General features: G+C 37.0%; 1 protein-coding gene and 1 long non-coding RNA gene across 3 annotated transcripts; one reads left to right on the top strand and one right to left on the bottom strand.

The window, feature by feature from the left end:
* Positions 1 to 241: 241 nt before the first annotated feature.
* On the top strand, positions 242 to 16,569 carry LOC135779227 (guanylate-binding protein 4-like). Of its 2 annotated transcripts, XM_065289960.2 has the most exons (9): positions 242 to 486; positions 2,242 to 2,369; positions 2,638 to 2,747; positions 10,016 to 10,206; positions 10,342 to 10,584; positions 11,502 to 11,782; positions 11,881 to 12,093; positions 12,197 to 12,299; positions 15,832 to 16,569. In XM_065289960.2, exons 1-9 carry the CDS (start codon positions 306 to 308, stop codon positions 16,257 to 16,259), a joined length of 1,878 nt encoding a protein of 625 aa, XP_065146032.1. In that variant the 5' UTR covers positions 242 to 305; the 3' UTR covers positions 16,260 to 16,569. The 2 variants fall into 2 exon arrangements, with proteins under 2 accessions (XP_065146032.1, XP_065146033.1); XM_065289961.2 differs by lacking the exons at positions 11,881 to 12,093; positions 12,197 to 12,299; positions 15,832 to 16,569 and having other exon boundaries at positions 11,502 to 11,788.
* A 3,926-nt stretch (positions 16,570 to 20,495) lies between these two features.
* LOC135779226 (uncharacterized) lies at positions 20,496 to 23,809 on the bottom strand. The gene is made up of 3 exons (XR_010544727.2): positions 23,714 to 23,809; positions 22,696 to 22,881; positions 20,496 to 22,025 (listed from the first exon to the last, which is right to left on the bottom strand). It is a non-coding gene; the product is annotated as an uncharacterized lncRNA (long non-coding RNA).
* Between the last annotated feature and the right edge of the window lie 211 nt (positions 23,810 to 24,020).

Here is a 24,020-nt window from a genome sequence, read left to right as displayed (position 1 = left end):
TTACCATTTAAGTTAATTAGTGTTCTGATATAGTCCGGCTTTGAGTAACCCACTTCTAAATAAACTTAACTTTGGTTACATGTGATTTTTGCCCAAATAACTTTTTGATATTCCATAAGCAAAGTGAACAGTGATTACAAGCTGTTTGGTTTCATTTATTTGTTTTTATTTGTTTTTGGGCTATGGTTTGACATCTATAAAATTTTCACTTACAACCCAAATTTTGCATTGTTTTTGCTTAGACGTCTGGGCTCTGTTTGGACAACTATTAGACGTCTGGTAAACTCAAAATCACTTGTTGGGAAATGGCCATGGATAAGCCAGTTTGCCTCATTGAGACAGAGTCAGATGGGAAGCTGTGTGTACAGCAGTCAGCACTCCAGATCCTGCTGAAGATCGAGCAGCCAGTGGTGGTGGTGGCTGTGGTCGGTCTCTATCGCACCGGGAAATCCTACCTGATGAATCAACTTGCAGGAAAACAAACAGGTTAGACCCTCACGTGCAATGCTGATAGCAACCAAAGCTTATGGCCATGTGTGACCACCAAATTGTTGCTTTTAACCCAGCTGTCCAACCATGGTGGAGGAGGGTTGGGGCAAATACCACACTGACCAACCATCACATCTTACTGGTACAATATGACTGAATAACAATGGAGAACTTATTATTTGTAGTACTAGATTACCACAACATTCTTTTTTAAGGATCAAACTAACTATTGACAAAATCTAAAACAATACATTCATGGATTTAGTAACTGAAGTGGCAAAAAAATATCCTGTGACTCCAAATCACTCACAAGCGCCCACAGCTGCAATTTTCAGAAGAATGCCTGGTGTTTTAGCACACTGTGGACACACGAGCAAATAGAAACATTAATATAAGTAATTAGGGTCCAAACACTGAAGGTGCAGAGCCAACATGTATCTGTTCTGGTTCTTATTCCTTTTTTCTTCCGACGGGCGAACCGTTTGTAGGAAATTTGGCACACTTATAGAGGACAGTCCAAATAATATCCACAGCAAATTTGGAGCCTCTATCTCAAACCCGCTAGCGCCACCAACAGACCCATATGTCCTAGAATCAAAATTCTTGTTTCTTCTGATTCCTTGGCTCAAGACGATTGGACCATATGATGTCATTTTTATAAAAATTTATAATGGATTTGAGGGTGTATCTTTGCCAAAGTTACGCGTATTGTCACGACACTTGGTATTTGTGATGACAGTCAGGTACTGAGGGTTTTTCAGAATTTGCCTTACAGTTAGCCCTGCGCAGTAAAACAGCGCTTAAAAAACACACGCGCGAATATCTCAGCGAGCGTTATTCCGATCGACTCGAAACCACTATAGGAAAAACAAAGCATTACCTTCTGAACAAAAAACTCTATTGGCGTTATATTAAAATTAACATCAAAAATTTCTGAAAATTGCAAAAAAAGAAAAAATGCCTTCAAATTTTGTTTTTTACACATAAATGGTTATAACTACACAACGAAATGTGATTTTTTTCACCAGATTTGATACACTGATGTACAAGAAGAGTCTAAGGCCATGCAATTTTTTTTATGATTGCACCCCTAGTTGGCCTTATAATTGAACAAAACTTTTGATATCAAGCAAGCCCTAAGGTCATAAAACTATTTCTTCGCTACACTAAAGTGTATAGTTATGAAACTAGCTAGATGTAACACAGTCATAACTTGAGGTTGCATGCACAATTTTGTCATTGAGCCACCTAGTGTTTTTGAGATAGAAACATTTTCATTTTTGCCTAAGTTTGCAAAGTTCATTGTCTGTTTATTGTACATTGTTAGTGTTAAGTCAGTCTAGTCTAGTTTTATGTCATAGTCTAGTCCAGTTTAGTGTTTAGTCGGTCTTGTGTATTTTTGCCTTGTGTTACGTTGATTTTACCCCCTTCGTGGGTTTTTGTTTTCCGTTTGTATAATAGTGTCAGTGTCTTTCTGTCTGTGTTTGCGCCTGGGTTCATCGCCTTGCCTGTTCATGACACACTAGCTAACAATGCTCCTCGAGAAGAGAGGGAGAGATTTCACTGAATGAGAACACAGCTTTTTGATGATAGCATTTATATTCTTTCGTCTGAAATCAAGAGATTTTCCTAGGTTCTGTAATCTGCTCATCCAAACTCAACTTTACTTCCTTCTGTTCTCTTTTTGGCTTGGCCCTGGTAATTGTTGCTTGCAGTTAGATTTGTCTCTTGTTTTTGGTATGGTATTATTAGGATTTGCCCTGGGCAGTACAATTGAGTCCAAGACGAAGGGCATCTGGATGTGGTGTGTGCCACACCCCATTGAAAAAGAAACCACTCTGGTGCTGCTGGACACTGAGGGACTCGGAGACGTCGATAAGGTGATGTGACAGCCAAATTACCAAAAACTACAAGTAGTGACAAATGTCAGTTTAAAGGGGCCATGAATACTTCTGATGGTGTGGAGGAGAGATGGAGGGGATGGTACTGTAGGTCATGGCACCATGTTAGCAAATATAAAATTCACCACATTTCTGGACACATGTATTCAGTTAATAGCTTACTAGTTTGATTTGAATAATAGGCAGGGAAAGTAAAACAACTCTTTCCAAACTACTTTCTTTTTCAAACTATAATTGTTTTTCTCAGGGGGACTCAAAGCATGATGCCAACATCTTCTGTCTGGCTGTGTTACTGAGCAGCACTCTGGTATACAACAGTCAAGGAACGATTAACAACAATGCTATTGAAGAGCTGCAGTATCCTTCTGACAATACCTAAAGTTATTTAAAAGTGTGTAAGAATTACAGACTGCCTCTAAACAGATTGCACTTCAAGTTAGGTGTTAAAACAAGCTCATTCCCCTAAAAGGCTTGATTATTATAGAGGTAATCCCTTATGAAAAAGAAGTATACTTCACGTTCATTTTATTAAGTATACTTAAGTAATGATGGAGTATAGTTTTAAGTTTACTCCCAGCTAGCACGTATAAGCCACTCGAGCTCGGCTGCCCCGCGGCACCTGCGGCTCAGACTCGGCATCGGCGCGTGTTAACCAGGCCCCGCAGCTCGATCTAGCACATGCATTTTTGTTACAGCTGAAAGCTCTGGGTTGATTCATGTTCACCGTTAGTAACCCAGCTCTGGCTGTATGATCTGGACTACTTCTGGAAATGACTCGGCTTATGTTAAATCAAGGATGGTTTTAATGGAGGCCAAATATGTAGGTGACTTTATTCTTCAACACAAATGCGGATTTGTAACTCCAACCGTTTTAGTTCAAACCGAGCTGTATTTATATAATTTTTGACCCCGAATACAGCGCCTTCTTCTTCTTTTGAGTTTTAATGGCGGGTTGCGAAGCAAGTTCATATTTGCATACTGCCACCTACTGTATCGGGTGCATGGCTTGAGGGCTATACAGGGCTACCGAAACATTAGGTGGCGGTATGCCCCTTGAAGTTGCTTCGCAACTCGCCATAAAAACTCAAAAAAGAAGGTGCTGTGCATGGGCTCATTTGACTAGGCATACTACTGTATTAGAGGTAAAAATATATAAATACTGTTCGTTTTCTCGCAAAAAACGATCGTTTCGTTTCTTAGGACGTCAATGTGTCGTCATGAGCAGCAGTGTTTAATTTGGATTTGTCTATGCATGTTTTTTTACTGTCTGAGAGTTTCAAACAGAATGATGTTTCTTGAAAATCTAAGGTTGCAGAAAGTTTTCTGTGATGGTTGGGGTTTGGATATACAGTTTGTACGGTATAAAATGCATTACGTCTATGGAATGTCCTCACAAAACGTGTGTGTGTGTGTGTGTGTGTGTGTGTCAGAGAGAGAATGTGTGTTAAAAAATTGAATAAAAAATGCATTAACCATGAAACTCGTCTTCCTTGTGCTGTTTTATTTTTAGTTTATGTTGCATTACGGTTGCTTAGTAATTTTAGTATTAACCAATCAATAAAATCAATAAAGTTTATACAAGCCCAAATAAGGAATGGGATTGGAGGGGAGCTTACGTCCTCTCACTCGGGGTTCTGCAATCGGGCTGCGTTATAACTGAGTGCTCGGGCCGCGTTAAAACCGAGTGCTTGGCCATGTGTTCGGGCGACGTTATAACTGAGTGCTCGGGCCGTGTTAAAACCGAGTGCTCGGGCCGCATTAAAACCGAGCGCTCGCAGAGCAATCGGACCTAGATTCATGCCGAAGATCTGCCGAGTGTTCCAGCCTTAATCGTTTCGGCCTGCACAATTTTTGCTAGCTGGGTTTTAAGTAGAAAGTGTACTAACATCTATGTTCTAGTAATATACTTGTGAGTGTACTACTTGAATACCACTTTGGACTAAATTGGCCCACTTTTAATATATAAAAGTATACTTCTAAGTGTACAATAAGTGTAAGAGTAGTCAACTTACGTTCTTCATTTGTACTGCAAGTGAACTCATGAGTTTACAAGTAGTTTGCTAGACTTATACTTCAAGTGTAAATGCAAATGTTCTTTTAGTGTACTCTAGTAAATTAGTAGGTTATTAATTTGGGCTGCAGATATACTTGCAAGTATTCTTTTACTATACTTTTAGTTAACTAGTAGTGTACTAGTCAAACCGAAAGCATACATGCAAGTTTTCTGTTAGTGTACTCTCAGTAAAACTAGTAGGTTACTAATTGTGTTCTGCTTGTGTAACAAAGCACTTTGACACTGAGGATCCATTTGCAGGTTTTTATTAAATACACTCATATTCCAACAGGCAAGGTCAAACAACAGCAAACACAACAATGGCAGGCAAATCTTGTAGTCATGAAACAGGCAAAAGGGTCAGGGGAAGCAACAAACAGGCAGCGATGACAGCCGGGGCAAATCAAGACTCCAGGGAGTTTATATATGCTGTGTAATGAGTTTCAGGTGGCAGAATAATCAGTCCAGGTATGCTGGATTATGGGAAATGGAGTCCAGAACAAGAGTTAAAGATGCAGTTTGTATTATTTTCGCCGCTAGATGGCGCCAGATCAAACAATAACAATGATGTTGTTTACTGACGCTCTGAAGCAGCGTGGAATTATGGGATTTGTAGTCTTTAACTCAACCACTGATGGCCATCAATCAGACGCGAACGAGAAATCACGTAAGGTAATCAAATCTTATAAATGTTGCGTTTGATGACATCGTTTATTTCATTATGTAAGTTTATATGTGATGTTCAAAACGAAATTGTTAGTCATATTGATATTACAGTATTAGTCCAAATTCGATGGTAAACACAGCACAGAATTAAGTTTTCAACTTACAATCTACAATGATTTTTGACATAATGTATTGACAGTACAAATCTTATTGTGAAGTGTCTTAAAATGACCATTTATATTGCTGTACAATACCTTTGATGTGCATATCGTCCGCGGGAAGACGCGCTGATTACAATCTACACACTAATGTTGTGATCAATATAATAGCATACGTTTTTTGAAGGGTTACGAATCAAAACAACTCACCCATCGCGTAAAACACAAGCAGGATCAGAATCTCGGTCTAGATAAATGTTGTCGTGAAGCTCTCTCCATCCAGATAATGCAACAACAAATTGATCCTCCCTCGTTTTGTTCCAAACTCTTCTTGGGTCGTTTGGTTGGCCCGTACGCTTACAGGAGCTGACACAACCAGCGGCAGACAGTACAGAGATATCCATAAGTTCATAAGCAAACTACTTCGTGTTTGCGACCGCTACCTTTGAGCTTGTTGTACTTGCCATCGCCCTGTCGCCGGTGTTTTCGGAGTGATTGATGCGCGATGACCGGGCTGCATGTCAGTGCTTTGAGATGGGGCACAGTTAGCAGCAGCGCTGCTCGTTGAGAAGAGAAAATGACGCATATTTTCATGGCAGTCTACAAAAGTCTAGCGAAAAAGTGACCAAGTTGCTCAGACTTTTTAACACTGCTCGCTCCTCGGACTCGGACTGCACTTGTGGGCGGGCCTTTTTGTGAACTCTGCCTCTGGTTGGCTACCGATGGAAATTAAGCCAATCATCATCCGTTATGTTTCTCACAACACACACAAGAGAAAAACAGTGTTTGGCTGAGAGAGTGAGCATACGCGGCTGAAAATCACTACAGTAAGATCAATTTTAGTAAAGTGCAGCACTTTAATGTCAGTAACGATATCGGCGTTATAACAGGGGAAACAGTAATTTATTTGATTACTCGTTACTGAAAAAAATAACGCAGTTACTAACGCCAATAACTTATAACGCCGTTATTCCCATCACTGGAGGTGAGGCAGAGCTGAAAGTAACAAATTACATTTACTCACCTTGCTGTAACTAAGTTTTTTGTGTACTTTTACTTTGAGTAGTTTTTAAAATCTGTACTTTTACTTTTACTTAAGTATGTTTTGTTTAAAGTATTGTAGGCTATGTAGCTACATGTTAAATCATATCCGTTACTGAATAAAAAAAAATAAAAAAGTAAGGTGATAAAGACGCGCCACGGATGATTGATTGATGGGTGGGGGAACGCGCAAAAAGAACCATGGAGAGGGATGAGACAGGCGCGGGCTAATGCATTCAGGTAGGGTTAATGCTCTTGAGTACGGAGTTTGAGAATTGCCGACCGGGTTTTAACCGCTAATTTGCACGATGCGTTTTTAATACATGCGCATTATCTTCGAGGTCTAGCAGCTTCACGTCAAGTCAAACAACTTAAGAACATCCTCGAGAATGCGCAGATCATAGACATTGCAGAGAGAGAGAGAGAGAGAGAGAGAGAGAGAGAGAGAGAGAGAGAGAGAGAGAGCGCGAGAGAGAGAGAGAGAGAGAGAGAGAGAGAGAGAGAGATTGAGATACATTAGATAAACAGGTCTGGGAAGCTAGAATACAATAAACGTGTAAAGGATGTATAGTGTATAGCCATGGCACTCTCATTATATGCTCATTTATGTATATAGTTTAATAACATAATGTATGTTACCAGCAGCAATACATCAATTACAACCTTACTATAGTGATTGTGTTTACTAGCTGCTGACCTCATATTATTTTTGCTTCAAAAGCGCATAACTCACCTGTAAAGATCATTAAATAATTCCATAAGTGTTTCTTAGTTATAAAAAAGCTTTTTATTTTATTAACTTTCGTTTTTGCACTTTAATTGTTAAGATGTTTACAATTAAAAACATAGTTTGAGATGTATATGTCCTTCCTGTGTGAACTATACTAGAAACCTCTCCCCGCTGTAAAAAAGTAACTTTTACTCTGAGTAAAATTAAAATGACTTTTTACTTGAGTAGATTTTTAGACCAGTAACTTTACTTTTACTTAAGTAAAATATTATTAAAGTAACTTTACTTTTACTTCAGTGGAATATTTTATTACTCTTTTCACCTCTGCATTCATGTATATTAAAATTACATTTGCGTCCGTTCATAGAGAAAGAGAAACGTTTTCTATCTGTACACATTTCCTTGCAAGTACAATTTTGCCTGTATTATTGGTGTCCTCTTCAAAAATTGTTCTTGAAAAATTGTATGTTTATTGTCCCCCCCCCAACATTTAGATGAAATTTTCGCCCCTGAATAAATGTCATAATTCATTTAAATAAAAGCAATACAATGGCACTACTTTATTTAAAGTGGATGGAGTGCGAGCCTTAACTTAAGAAAATGACCGTAATTTTTACCAGTCTATTAAAAAATTACACTGTAAACATTAATTGCAGCTTTAACCTGGCAAATAACCAAGGTATAAGCAGGATAATCCACGGCTAGCCATGCATTAAAGGGTTTTAATGCACTTCGCAGAGGCAAACTGGGTGGCTACCCGTTGGGTGGTTCTTCGCCTCTACGTCGTGCATTAAGTAAGGGATAATGTAGAGGCAGCCGGTAGTTATTGGGAAATAATTTCCCAATAACTACCGGCTGCCTCTACATTATCCCGCTTATTACACGGCTACTTGCCACATAAGAAAAAAACTGGACATGAATATGAATTTGAAACATTTTATTGACATATTTGTTTTAAATTAACATTTTTATCCTTCCGCGAAACTTTGCACAGATGCATAAAATGATTGTAATACCTTATTAAGATCCTCTGCTTCATACTTGTCTGTCTCCATTTTTTTCTCTTTTAGCCAGTCTTTGAGAAGTTTTAATGCCCATTCTGTATTTTTTTGTGTGTTGGCTTCATAGCTGTCATGCTCTATTTTGTCAAGTTCAGTTTCAGTAAGCTCTCTGTGTCTTGTCGTTGTTCGTTCTTCTATCCACTGTTTAAATGTTTTGTTTTTTCCGTACATGTTAAAATGAATGTCAAACTTTTTCCATTCTTAATTGTGGTTTTCCAGTGTTTGTCACAAGATGGCGCCAAACAGTAATCTTTGTTGGCGCGGAGGGATTTTAAACATACAGGTAGCACCGGCTATGCGTTATTACTTTGGAGCGGTTATTATTTGAAAAGAACGAACCTGCAAATGTCTCGACTGACCAATCAGAATCAAGCATTCCAGAGATGTAATAAAACCGTGTAATAAAACCCTTTAATGCATGGCTAGCCGTGGATTATCCCTTACATATTTATTTTTCAACAGGGCTATTCATATGGCTTTTTCTTGATGTAGCTTTCGTTATTGCATTTTTACTTTATTATCAAGTATATGTCAGTAAACAAGTATAGGCCAAATATACAGTCAGTATAGGTCAAGTATACTTTAGTACAATTTTATTTTATTTTTGAGAAGTACCTAAAGTACATTTTAGAGAAGTACATAAAAAGTAAACTGAAAGTATAATTTCTTTTTTTGTTTAAAAGAAGTATACTTGAATAAACGTTATTTTCATAAGGGATCTCAGTCCAAGCTATACACTGATAATATAACCTAAATGTATATTATCTTAATTATAGTATGGGAGCAAAAGTGAGACTTCGAGAACCAACACAGGTCAAAAGGGGGTCTATGATTATTAAAGATATCTGTCTACACATCCAATCACTTGGGTGAGCACGGTATCCTAATAAGATCAATTCGACAGTTTGATTAAGTACTCCTTTGGTGACTGTAAGGAATTGAGCAATTTGCATCAGTATTCATATGTTATAGGGGTACAGCATTAGCTTTTGGAAATGAGTACAAATAGTGAGAGTGGCCATTTACATGGGTATTCTTGCTTTACATCTCAAATGGTACAGCATTAGCATTAGGGGTGGGGAAACAGATTTCAAACTGTATAAAATGTTAAAACTGACTTTGTTCAGGGTTCCCTCCAACTTCGATGAACCCTGAGTGCTTTGTGTACTTTGCTACTGCTTTGATTGAATAAACTACTTTTTGATTGAGACCTTCAACGTCCTCATAATTTTTTCTTACAAGTGTTTTACAAAAGTATTACATATACAACAAAAAAGAAGAGCGCAACAAAAACATAACTACACCTTACTTAGCCTGCAAATAACATATGAACAAATTAAATCAAGATGTCAGCAGAGGAGAATTAAACACCATTATCATCTTTACTTATTACAGGAGAGTTTTAACTTTATTTCTGTTACAACTACATCTACTGAATTTTCTTACAGTTTTTCTCGGTTGCTTAAACACATTTCTTGAAACTATGCGTCATATTCTCAAAACAGTAAACACAATATCATAACATCTCACACAATTCTCCAAACATCCAATATTCAGGTCAAAATGAAGCTCAAAACCATTCACTCTACCTGAAAAACCAACTTTTTCTCTCATACATCACACACAAGCTTTCAAACACACTATAGTATTACACACTGGTGCAATAAATTCAAAACAATATATCCATATAAGTTGCTTATGGTTCTCCTGCTCAAAAATGACCAAAAAAAAGACACAATCAGTATATGCATAAGCACATTTTTATTCATTTTAGTTCAAAAGCCTGGTTATAGTGTTTTAGCAATCAAGAAAAACTGTAATACTTCATGCAACAATACTTCAATACTTGAATGCAACATTTGTTTTATTAGACTTTGCATCACAAGTTGTTGTTTAATGCCTGAACAAACTGTCAGCTATGTTACTGAACTAACAGACTGCATTAAAGTCAAATCATCAAACAAGAATGTTGACGAGTCAATCGAGTTTGTGAGCTTCTTCCCTAGTTTCATCTGGGCTGTAAGAGACTTCACCCTTGAGCTAGAGATTGATGGCAAAGATGCAACAGAAAATGAATACCTAGAATTTGCTCTCAAGCTGAAACATGGTAATTCAAGATTATTTTTGTACTTGTCCTCAAATTCATTATCACAACACAACTTTTCTTCACTAAATAATTAAAACTTATAATTTATTGATGTGGTTAATCTGAGAAGGTACAGCATGTGTTCATCTGTTTTAGGCACTGGGAATAATGTGACAAAGTACAACCTACCCAGGGAGTGCATCCAAAAATTCTTCCCTTCAAGGACATGCTTCACTTTCCCATTTCCAACTGCTCCTAAGAATGTATCTCGCCTGGAGAGCTTAAATACTGCTGACCTTGAACCTGACTTCCTGAAGGTCACAGATCGTTTCTGCAAGTTTGTCTTTCAGGAGAGCCAGACGAAGACGCTGAAAGAAGGATACACAGTCACTGGCAGGGGTGGTTACAGTTTTTCTCAATTGCTAAAACACTAAACCCTATTGTCTGAACCAAATGCTCAGTTGCCTGAACCCACTGATTGAATCAGTCACTCTTTTGGCAAAACCTTAAGCACTTTTCACCTGTTTAGACACAACTTGCCAACACATTTTCATTGTGATGCACCCGTGCTGCAAAATGGTGAGCACAGGTGACAAAAGTCAAACACAATTACAGCACAAGTGTCACCACTTGAACACAACAACTCAAAATTGATCACACTTGTGGCTAAAGATGTGAGGTAACAAATACAGTAAGACAGTTCAGAGAGCACTGGTTTGTAAGGCCCTACAATGGATAGAGATGAAGAGTTTGTGTGAGAGGAGGTCGAGGTGGTCAGCGAAAACAAAGAACAGTAAGAACAGTAATATCTGATGAAATCAGAGCTACTGTGATTGAATATGTTCTGCATAAGATGTTCTGCTTTTTGTACAAGTGTTAAATGCACAGTTTGTTTTATATTTGCAACGTGCATTTAGCCTACAGTAAACAATTAACATTTATTTCTCAAGCTTCATGTCCTGTGTTTTCTATTTTTCTATGCAGTGTTTAGTGACTGTTCCGTAGTGTTTTAATTTTGATTGACTCAGGGCACGATTTGACAACATAGTTCAGTTTTGAGCCCAGATTAAACTGTTTTGAGGTGAAAGTTTGGTTTTGCAAGTGATGTGAGGTTTTGTGAATGTAGCTTGAAAACTGGGTTTCGTGTTCACAGTTTAGAGAAAAGGAGAGCAGCATTCAAGAAATGTGTCTTAGCAATCGAGAAAAACTGTAATAAGAAAATATCTACTACTGGTTATCTATTGTTCAATTAATTTATATTCTTTCAATTCTTTAATACCATTATGTTTTCGGGCTTCTTTTTTGGTTCTTTGCAGTTCTGGGTAATCTTGCAAAAACATACGTGGACACCATCTCTAGTGGGTCTGTGCCATGTCTGGAGAACGCTGTGATCGCTATGGCAACGATTGAGAATGAGGCTGCAGTGAAAGAAGGGCTTGAGGTCTACAAGAGTGGAATGGAGAAGCTGAAGAACTCCTTTCCCTTGGAACTGAAGGATGTGTCCTCAGAACACCAACAGCTCAGCAACCTGGCAACACAAACCTTCATGAAGCGTTCATTCAGGGACACTGATGGGACGTACCTAAACTCTCTTAAGGTATGAAAAGCATGTCATAGATATGATCATAAATGTGATCTGATGGATTATAGTACATCTGAGAACTGCTACTAACACTCATAATGTTATGTTTATAGGAAAACATTAATAATCTCTTTGAGGGATACCTAAGCCTAAATGAGCAAAGTTCAAAGAGTAAATGTGAGGATCTTCTGTCATCCCTGACTGCACAAATTACGGAAAACCTCAAGCAAGGCCTCTACACCAAACCTGGTGGCTATAAACTCTTCTGCAAGGATCTGGAGGACATTGTGGAAAAATATAACATCCAGGCCGCAAAAGAAGTCAAGGTTTGGCTCATATTACACATCAATACTCATATTAGACATTATAGAAGTATGATCATTTTTTTCATTGTTGTCTTAATTATTCATCGTTTCTGTTTTTCAATAGGCTGAAGAGGTCCTAGAGGAGTTTATGAAACAGAAGTCTGTGGAATCTAAAGCCATTTTGCAGGCTGACAAAAACCTAACTGAGAAAGAGAAAAAGATAAAGGGTAAGAGTCTTAAGCCTTCAAATACCCAGTTTGTAAATTCCTACCAGTTTCACTGTGAAACACATCATCAAAGATTTAAATACTTGTGAGAGTGCTGCTGGATAATGAAAGTCAAAGTATTGTGCACAACAGAGCGAAAATTAAAACCAATGAGCAATGTGTAAGATAAAGTTTCCACAATGCATGTATTGCACATATTTTACACTCTGTGTGTATTGTTCACATAAACGTATAGCGCTTTTCCACTGCATGTTATGGCTCGGCTAACTTTACTTTGGCTTCTAATGTGGAATTAGTTATTTATTATTTACTTAACTACTAATGTATTTATTTTATTTAAATGCAGCTATAACAAATGTTACATTCAGATGTTATTGAAAGAGTGCACTTTAGATAGAAATGAGTTGCAAAGTATTCTTATTAAAGTGTAAAATATGTTAAGAAGCATTAACAAAAGTTTATATCCTTAAAGGTATAGTTAATCTAAAAAAACTGCAGTTTATTTACTCACCCTCAGAGCATTTTTTTGACTTTTTTCTTCAGTACAGCAACTCCAAGTTAATGGATCTGCCACTTTAAGACTTAAAAAGCAGATATACCCAAAACAAAACTAATCCCCATGACGGATTGTGACATACTGACATCTTGTGAAGCCAATTTATAAAAATTTTTGCAAGAAATTGAAGCTATTTACAACTTTATGGGGCAGTTTCCCGGACAGGGATTAGTTTAAACCAGGACTAGGCCTTAGTTTAATTAGGAAATATAACTAGTTTTAACAAACATGCCTCACTAAAAACATTACTTGTGAACATTTTGAGGCAAAACAAAGGGCACACTGATGTATTTTAAGATAAGTCAGTGCAAGTTGTTTTCAGTTTTGACAGCTCTTACAATTATTTTTGTCAAGGACTAGTCTAATCCCTGTCCGGGAAACCGCCTCTACAAGCATTAAAGAGTAACTAAACCCCAAACAAACTTTTTTTAGTTAATGATCTGTAAGAATGATGCTTTATTAGTGCTGTTCATTGATTTTAGTAAGTTTTTTGACATTTGGATATAAAGTGTTTCAATACTACAATATATGGTGTAAAAACGTCTGAGTGCTGCCCTCTTCAGGTTGAACGGTGGCTACTGCAGTTGAATTTTCCTATTGGATGTTGGGTCCAAGAAATGACTCGTGACGTAAGCAGGTTCAAGCTCACCACGCCCTTGTTACGATCTCACCACACACTTAGTTCGTCCCCTCTATCTCCGTTGGGATCTGCCCACTTTTCTTGCATTTTTCAAATATTGCAGTGGGTGGAGTCAGGCTCTGACCAGGGGTTTAGTTACGCTTTAATGGGGAGCCTCTGCCAAACATGACCACAATCTTCTTCTTTGGTGGCGGCCTCTCACTGCCACCTGTAGAGTGAGAGGATAAAGCGCACTTCTAAGATATACATACACAGCAGGGTTATTATAGTAAACTAAAACTATCACGAAAACTGAAACTATTAGTGAAAAAACATTTTAGTTAACTGAAATAAAATAAAAACGAAGGTTTCTAAAAAAAAACTAAAACTAAACTATAACTAAAATGTGGACCTGCAAAACAAACTAAAATTAACTAAAATTTTGGAAAACAAAACTTGCGTTTTCGTTTTTTAAATGTTATTGGATCAGCAGTTGAACACGAAGTCACTCATATTACCGAATCATAAGCAAATGTTCAGCAGAGGTTGCTGAATCATTAATGACCAATAGGTGGCAGACTGATTGATTGATTGATTGATTTTATTTGACCACTTAAATATTAAAATATGAAACAACACTCCGAGTCATACATTAAAATACATAAATAGTCAGGGATAACACAATAAAGCCCAAAGACTTTAATGTCTATTAGAGGTATTAGACGAATGTCTATTAGAGCTCCTGACCTGCACAGCAGTGTCACGGAATGTGTATGACGGCTAGTTTATTAAGACAACCTGTCTTCTGCTGGCAAACCATTACAATAACTAAAGAAGGTTTAATTATATCAATGAACTGTGCACGGAAGCATTTAAATGTTAAACATGTCTGAAAACGCTGACAGCGACCGCTTGCTTGGCAGTGTTAGCTGACGCTTTTTGGTTGCTATGATAAAGAATGTCCGCTGAACTTATCTGAAATTGTATATGCTTTTGCGGATAATCAACAAATAATATTATATATTAATATTAAGTCAACAAATAATTGTTAGTAGAATGATGTCTTCTGGTACAGAAATGGACACTCATAGACAGAACATTAAACTTTGCATTGATTTTCAGTTGTTGTGCACAGACATAAGTTTGTACAAGTAAGATGTGCTGATTCAATCTAAATAATCTGGGTTATTTTTAACCCAATGCTGGGAAAATATTGGACAAAACACACGTTAGGTTTTAAATAAGCATATGCTGGGTTGTTTCAATGCAATGCTGGGTTGTTTTAACTCATGTTTGGGTTAACAACAACCCAGCATATGATTATTTATAACCAAACATGTATATTTATATATTTATATTATATATACCCAGCTTAAATAACCTAACAGAATTTAGAGTGTTGGTTGGTGTGGTATTTGTCCTGCCCTTTGATTGACAGGACTAAATAAAAAAACTTATTTAAAAAAAAATCTTATTATCTTATTTTCAACATTACCAGATTTGGCAAGGTGTATGTACACAACCATGATACTATGCTAAAGACTGAAACTATACTAAAACTAAATAAAAACTAAAAGTAATGATTTTTGAAAAATAGAAACGAAATCAAAACTATTTATGCACCAACTAAAAGAACTAAAACTAAACTGAAATAAAATAACACGTTAAAAAACTAAATAAAAATAAAAACTCTATAATACTATAATACTAACTATAATAACCCTGATACACAGGAAGGATGTACAGGAAGTACTCTATAGGCGGCAATGAGAGGCTGAATTGCCAAACACCTCTGCATAAACACAAAGGGGCGGTTTCCCGGACATGGATTAGACTAGTCCTAGACTAAAATAAATGTAAGAGCTGTCCAAAGTGAAAACAACTTGGACTGACATATCTTAAAATACATCAGTGCCCTTTGTTTTGCTTCAAAATGCACACAAGTAATGTTTTATTATATTTCCTAATTAAACTAAGGCTTAGTCCTGTCTTAAGCTAATCCATGTCTGGGAAACCACCCCTAATAGTGTTGTAAATAAAATAAAATGTCTTGCAAAAAAAAAACATCGATTGGCTTCACAAGATGTCAATACGTGACCAAAATTTTAATCCATAAACAGGTAGGGGAGGGGCAATTTGGTATCTCCAATTCACCTAAACTACAGTTTATTTACTCATTCTTTTTATTGTTCTACCGAGGAAACAATGGCACCAACATATCAGATGACCTGAGTTGATAAACAGCTAAATTTTATTTTAGGGTGAACTATCCCTTTAAAGGAAAATTAATCACATAGTTTGAGTTTTTCTCTGATTTTTTTAAAGCATGTTTTCTTTTTTTGTCAATAAATGACCAGAGGAACAAGAGAAAGCAGCCCTCTTGAACCAGGAAATCAAAGCTAAAGAGGAGAAGCAACGACAACTAGAAGAGAAGATGGAAGCGGAGAGACGTAGTAATGAAGAGAGGATGATACAGATGAAACAGAAGATGGATGAAGAGATGAAGCTTCAGAGATTGGAAGCTGAGCGTGCCATGGAAAGTAAACTGAGAGAGCAGGCGGCTCTGCTGGAGAAGGGCTTTAAGGACAAGGCAGACATGATGACCCGGGAGATGGATGAGTTTAGGAGACAGAGAGCTGAAGCTGAAAGTAATCGAGCTAAAGAGTTTGCAGTGATGATAGAGAACTCCAACAAGAGACATGAAGAGACTATGGCCATATTGTTGCAGCAACACAGAGAACAAATGCAAGCCATACAAGGTTCCAGTGGATGTCGCATCATGTAAAGAGAAAAATTAAATGATTGTCAGACTCAGAGGCATGCAACTGCACAATGTAATTACAGTATATATAAAAGTATACTTTTACAATTAAACAGTATAGTATTGATTTCTATGTTCACATAGGAAATTTCACTACACAGGCATATTTTGTGTCCATGTGTACATGACCAACCATGATTTATCATATTTACATGCACACAACATTGATGTTATCTTCATTCATAAGCAGTGACCAAATACTGTTAATTGGAGGTTTAGATAATTCTCTGGTGTTGCAATACATGTAAGCATCAAATAAACAGATTTATGTGTGAAGAACACAAAAGAGTTTGTCTCTGTCTCATTCCTCCATGTTTTCCATGTGTATTTTTTATTTACTTCAATCTGCATTTTTTGACTGCTTTTATTTGCCCGATGCTATAAAAATGCCCTCTGTTCATTTTACATTGCATTTCTGTGTTGCAAAAGTTATGAACACTGAGCTGAAGGGAACTATGTACGGAATAATTAATGAAGGGCCGTTGAATTATTTGAAAATAATGCACACCCAAAGTGGTAATGTGGCACGACGCAAAGCAGAGGTGTGCGTTATTTTCAAAGAATTCAAAGGATCAGAGTCAATTATTCCACCTATACCATGGTTACCACAAACATTGCTCTGGTGCCTATTTTTAAAGGGGTGGTTCAATGTAGGGCTGCACGATTCAAGCTAAAATGTGAATCACGATTTTTTCCATGGGAATTGAGATCCCGATTCTCTCACCCGATTCTCTTTTTTTTTTATTATGCACTTAACTAAAAAAAAACGTGCTAGAGGACTTTCAGTTATAATAACGTGTCTTAAAAGTCTCTTTCTTATTTTAGACCCCTTAAAATTTAGAGTAATTTAAAATTTGTTAATGTTAGCTGTTAAATTGCACCTGTGCTTTTTGTACTATCAAACTGGCCAACCTTAAAACTTTAAAAACACTAACGTTAAACCTTTAAAAGACTAAACGATCAACATTTTGAGGCATCAGAGAGAAACGCAGACATGTAACAATGTTCCCCTCATGCTAAAAACCCTTTCTAATGGAGAACTTGTGGCGGTGACACAGAGGCCGTTCTCAATCTGAAGGCTGCAGCCTCTATGGAGGTCGCATTTCTAAACTGCGCATCATAATTTCAGAAAATTAACAATTAACGTTATAAAGATGACTAATATTTTTAGTTAATAATAAATTGTTGAAGTATGTTTATGACTTGCGAATGTAATGCTCCGTTAACTCAAATGAACCATGCTTGATGACGTATACAGCCTGCATGCGCCCTCCGGAGGTTCCAGCCTTCCGATTAAGGTAGGTTCTGAGGTAAATAATTTCCTTGCCTTCTTTCGGAACCATTGTTGTTGCATCTTCAGTTTCTCCGTCGCCACCAGGATTTTCCACAATGACGCTCGTTAATCCTCTCGTTTTGGTGAAAATTGCCGCTCCAAATCCACCAAGTAAACGACTGTGTTTAGGTCTGCCGCCTTGTTATACGTCACGCGAGTGACAGCGGAACGCTGCAAATGAGATGAGAGAGAGGAAAGAAACGATCGGGTCTGATTGGTGAATGAATAGTGTTTGGTTTTACCTGTATGAGTGTGTGTTAGCAAGTTTGACTGATATTCTTGGATTGTAATCTAAATACGTGAACACGTAAACGCAGAATCTGAATACAGGGAAATACTGTATATGCAAGTGAATCGCCGTCATTTAAAATGAAGATCGCATACCTGTATGAATCGAGATCGTGATTCTTTTTCGATTAATCGTGCAGCCCTAGTTCAATGGTATTTCATGCATTCTGACTTATTAACACAGTTGTTTCCTCATGCTAAAGGGGACAGAGACAGAATGAAAACTCATTTTTACCTTGTCTTTGTTGAATAATGGTAGTCTACCCACATTCACAAACATACAAAAAGTGCTAAACATGCTAAACATCTCAGTCTCATAGAAATCCCTTTTAGAAATGTCAGTCAGAAAACAGCCCAATCTGAAAAACGGATGCTTATGACATCACAGGCATCTCACTGCCCCTCCACTTTAAAATAATTAGCTACATTTTTTGAATGGCAGCAAAGTCAGCCAATCAGTAATGAGATTGCAAGTTAAGCCAGTAGGGGGAGCCAAATAGGTGCAAAACCACTTGTTTAAAATCCCACACCCTAATAGAGCTTTCTGAGAGAGGTTTTTAGGAAGCTTCCAAGGCATTACAGACCCAAACAAAAAAAAATTGTCTACATGTCACATCACAGAACAAGGATAAATACTCAGTTCAATCATTCTATGTCACCTTTAAACGTGGCAAAGCGTCAAAAAAGCAGTTGGGCGTGATACATATTTCTGTGCCGAATGCAATTCGTACAAGTTTTGGAAAGTTTTTTTCGAATACAGGTCCAGCTGACGTTTCAGGGGTTTCTATACGCATCACTTCTTTATATGGGCACTTCCCCCGGAAAACCCCGCCCACCCGTCAATCAGCAGGAGACACTAGAACTTACAAACATCACATCACGTGACAGCTTTGTGTAATATCAAGATTCAAAAGGGTATGAATGAAGAAGTGTGTTTTTGGATGTAAGGAGAAGAAAGCCAGCCTTATGGAAACAATGGATATAGTTTATTATCTGGGGTAGCAGCGGAGATTTGCTTGTGTGTTTGTTTAACGCTGGATTTCTCAACCGGGTCATGAGTTGCATGCGGTAAGTAAGACTTATGTGTTATGTTTGAAATAGGCGCGTGTACATTATATAAATGACACGAACATGTAGTGAATCATAAGTTAAACAGTGTTGTATAAAGTGTTGCATGACTTGTAGTAACAAGCGATAGTAGCTCCTTCTGAATTTTTTTGTACGTTATCGGAAAAAAATCTGTAAAGCTAATCTTTCTTTTATAAATCTGATTAAACTGAAGACTCTTTGGAGATATAAAGGATGTAATACTACTCTATAGGTACTCCAGATTAACATCAGAAATGCAGAAACAACTGGTGCTATGGGAGCTTTAAGACATTTAAAAGGTTAGGTGTGCAATTTACAGAAAAAATAATCAACAACCATGGACCATTTCTCAACCAATCACAGGGTTCCCGCGGGGTCTTAAAAAGCCTTAAAAGCATTGAATTTATGAATTTGGAAATAATACCTTAAAAAGACTTAAAAAAGTCTTAAATTTTGATGTCTGGGTCTTAAAAATTGTGCTGTATGTAACTTCTCCATATTGTATTTTTCCTTAAAAGTTTCTTTGTCAACCACATTTTGATTAAATCAGGGATGCAAACACATCGCTTTTAAGCGCCTGCGCCTTTTTATTATTAATGGCATTTTGGTTGCGAGCACATCGTGTCTCTCCCGATGAGTCTGCTGTACGTTCACATGCTCTCTGTTTCTCGATGAATTGGGTGCGACATGAAGCGAGTTCAGCGTAACATGTTTCTGAACTTGAGCAGAGTTGTATTCATAGAGGTTTTCACGGAGGACCGTGTCCGATTAACATTATGTGTAAAACCCGAGTCGATAGGAAAACGGCCGTGATCAAGGTCAGTCAGCGCTAATGTTCACGTGCAGTTTCAAGCTGCGTGCCTCCGTTTCTATTGCGATAACAACTGGCTTGGTTTGAAAGTCACGACCACGCGCTGCACTTTCTTTCTCCGTCCCTTTGTTTAATAATATTCTTATTAATGAACCATCTTTTTATATCTAAAAAGTTTGCTCAAAGATCACAAAGATGGTAGCAAAAAAGCAATGTGAATGTTAATTAAGCCCATTGCACGAGCAAAGCTCAAGCTGACTCTAGATATAAAAAACGCAAAGCTCTAATATAAAGTCACCAGTCACTGGGACAGCAAGTAGACTTTTGAATCTAAAATAATAAGTGGATTAAGCTCTTTTAATCTGCAAGAGAGGAATTAAAAGAGGCACTTTTACTGCTTCTGCTCTATCTAAAAAAGGAAAGAAAACTACATAAACCATAACACACCGATTACATTTATAATCTCTAGACCTGCACTTTCTATCATTAATATACTATACATATTATTGTATTCAAAAGAGTTTGATAAAAGGGGTCATCTACACAAGTATTGCTTCATATGTCAGTGCAAAAACAGTAAAGTGTTTTGTGATGCTTTGACAAACATTGTCAGCTTTGTTCATTTATGGTTGGATTTATGAAATATAATGTGAAATTAATATAAATGAATGCGGCCAGATGGAAGGCCCTGGATACGTTGCAGGAGGTGGCCAGGAAGAAGAGGAAGAAGGAGTAAAGCAAGAAGAAGTGCTAGATAGTTCAATAAGAGTTTTGGTTTAACATAAAAAATGAAATTGAATATTCCAAATTAATGTCGGCGTCTTTTGATTTTCGAATTTCATTTTTCTCTATATACCTAGGTTGGTAGGGATGGCAGGGGTCTGTGGCAATGTAGCCTAAGTATCTGGATATTTGCCTGGGTGTGAGGGCTTAGATTACCTTTCTCTTTTTTGAACATACATGTGTTTGCATCTCTGTTTGTTTAATAAAGTAGTATAAATAAAGAGTGGCGGATCCAATAATTGAGAACGCAACACAGTCCCGGGTCACAGTACAAAATACTGCGAACACGTGATGCCTTCAGTAAATGAAGATCACCACAATCATAGACTGCAACACAACACAGCAACAGGCAAAGGAGAAGTGGGAAAAATCAAAGAAAATCTCAGAAATTCCTTAACAACTTTACATTGTTTGGCAAACTTTCTATGGCCTACTGAAAAAAAAATTTCACACTTGCTTGGCTTATAATCTTTTTACCCATTTCACATCGGAAAAATAAATGAACACAAGTTTAAGTATTTTAGTTTTTCTTTGCTGGTAGGGACGTGAAATGGGTATTAATTTTTTATATAAATGGTCTTAAAAAGGTCTTAAAAAGACTTGAATTTAACTTGAAGAAACCTGTAGGAACCCTGCAATCAGAATAAAGCATTCAACAGGCCCGTGGTATAAGTACTCATAACCTAGATGGGGTCAGATTGAGCCCAAAGACAGATAAAGACATAAATTTGACTCATCAGTCAGTACTGTAGGGGATACATAGTTAAAACCAGGGCTGGACTGTAAATCTGGCATACCGGGCAAATGCCCGGTGGGCCGACATCCTTGGGGGCCGGTGAATATAATATGATTTTTTGGTAACACTTTATTTCGATAGTCCACTTTAGACATTTAACTAACTATAAGTAACGTTGCAACTACTTATCAACTACCAATCTTTAGAGAATTAGTCAACTGTCTGCTTAATATCTACTAACACTTTATTGCGATGATATCTCAACAGACTTTCAACTGTCTAGAAGTATCTTTGCAGGTGCATGTCAACTTATTCCACTAACCCAAACCTCTTCCCTAACCCTTACCATCTACTAATACTCTAATGACAGTTAGTTGACGTATAGTTGCAAATTATTGAAAGTTAGTTGACATGTAGTTGCAAAGTTATTTATAGTTAGTAGAATGTCTAAAGTGGACTATCAAAATAAAGTGTAACCGATTTTTTTTAAATTGGCCAACAACCGGCCCATAAAGCAGGGACAGCGGCCCATTGGTTCATTTTCCATACTGACACTGGGCTGGCCCAATCATCTCTTAACAAGCTCCACTTTGAAAAACAGTTTTGAAGTCCTTGTGATGGCTGATGTCAACTTTCCTTTTGTGTAGGGTCATCTGATAGAGACAGGATCCAGACTGGAGCTGGTGTAATCTGAAGTTAAAAAAAAGCAAATAGAGAAAATTACCATAGCTGCTGTTAAGAGCTTTTTAGGTTAAGGATAATTTAAAAAAAGTTATTTATAAACTTAATGCAAAGTTACAGGATGAAATTATGTTTATGCACACTGAAGAGGTGTCTTTAGGCTAGATTTAAACTAGTGAGTGTCTGAACAGTGTCAGTAAGGCTGTTCCACAGTTTCCATAGGTGGAAAAAAAACTTGCCCTGCTTTGGTAGATTTTGCTATCCTAGGAACTACTAAAAGTCTGGAGTTTTGAGATATTAAGGAGCATGATTGGTTGTAGCATTAGCATACTAGAAGTTCTGTCTGTAGGAGCTAAACCATTTGGGACTTTATAAGTGAGTAGCAATAATTTGTACGCGATACAGAATTTAACTGGTAACTATTGTAGAGATGCTAAATTTGGGGTTATATGAACTTGCGTGACCTTGTAAGAACTCTAGCAGCTGGGATTTTGCACTAATTGTAGCCTATTAATTAAGGATGCAGGACAACTACCTAATCTAATCTAGATGTCATAAATGCATGAACAAGGTTCTTCACATCGGAGACGGTTGATATGTTCTGCTGGAAGAAGGCTGCTTTTGTGATGTGAGATATGGGTTTCAAAAGAAAGATTTGTGTCTAATAAAAGTCATTTACTGTATTTGCTGAGGTGACCAACGTCCTTTCATTTGAAAACTGTACTCCAAATTATTCTGCTTACAGCTCTTTGGTCCCATGAGTAGTCCAAGTATCTTCATGTAACTTTTTTTATCAGATCTTGGAATCCCCAGCCATCCTTCCTGTCATTGCCTGACTTCAATGTAACCTCTAGTGAAGAATCATCTGAGAAACAAATACAAATTACTGAGATACAAAACAAGTGTTGTATATTAAGTGTCTTACTAAACATTACATGGGCCTTTGGACAAAACATTTTGGGGCGGTTTCCCGGACAGGGATTAGACTAATCCTAGACTAAAATAAATATAAGAGCTGTAAGAGCTGTCAAAACTGAAAACAACTTGCGCTGACATATCTTAAAATACATCAGTGTGCCCTTTGTTTTGCCTCAAAATGCACACAAGTAATGTTTTTAGTAAGGCATGTTTGTTAAACCTTGTTATATTTCCTAATTAAACTAAGGCCTAATCTTGGTTTAAGCTATTTCCTGTCCAGGAAACTGCCCTTAAATGTTTTTTTCATTTGTAAATGGATTTGAATAAAGGCATCTGCTATGTGAATAAACATACATTCAAATTTCTTCAACTGGATATTGTTTGAATATATAAACATTTACATAAGTGCCATTACAGGATTAATTATTCACGTATTGTGTAATATTTAAGCAGAATCAACACTAAGAACTTCCAATGTAAAAATAACTTGGGAAAATATAGTCATGCAATTAAATAATATGTAATATTAATATTTGTTTTTATGTCTGTATGCAGAAAGTGATTAACTTACTAATAAAAGCGTGGTATTTATATCTGTGTAAGACTTAACGTTAGCTGGATAAAGCAAACTCTGGACGCAATAGCGTCCGGAAGCTAATGCTAATAACTAACGTTGCATATTTAGATAAGAGAGATTAAAACATATGGATAGTTACACACAAGCTATTCATTTTTATACACATTCCACAGAGTTTATGACATTAAATGATCTTTCGTACCTTACAAACAATATGCCGCTCTCCATAGCACAGCATCGCTCTCCTTCTTCTTCTTCTTCTTCTTCTTCTTCTTCTTCTTCTTCTTCTTCTTCTTCTTCTTCTTCTTCTTCTTCTTCTTCTTCTTCTTCTTCTTCTTGTACTGTTTATTGGCGGTTGACAAGCCAACTTATGGTGTATTACCGCCACCAACTGGACTGGAGTGTGGAACATTATATAGAGAGGAGGACATTTATTAGAGAAAAAAAAAACAAAAAAAAAAAACAAAAAAGAAGAAAAGAAAAGAAAAAAAAACATTTTAAATACACTA

The sequence above is a fragment of the Paramisgurnus dabryanus genome, chromosome 1 (assembly GCF_030506205.2).
Source record: "Paramisgurnus dabryanus chromosome 1, PD_genome_1.1, whole genome shotgun sequence".
Classification (NCBI taxonomy): Eukaryota; Metazoa; Chordata; class Actinopteri; order Cypriniformes; family Cobitidae; genus Paramisgurnus; species Paramisgurnus dabryanus.
The sequence above is the reverse complement of the archived record's forward strand: the minus strand, read 5'-3'. Positions and strand labels throughout refer to the sequence as shown.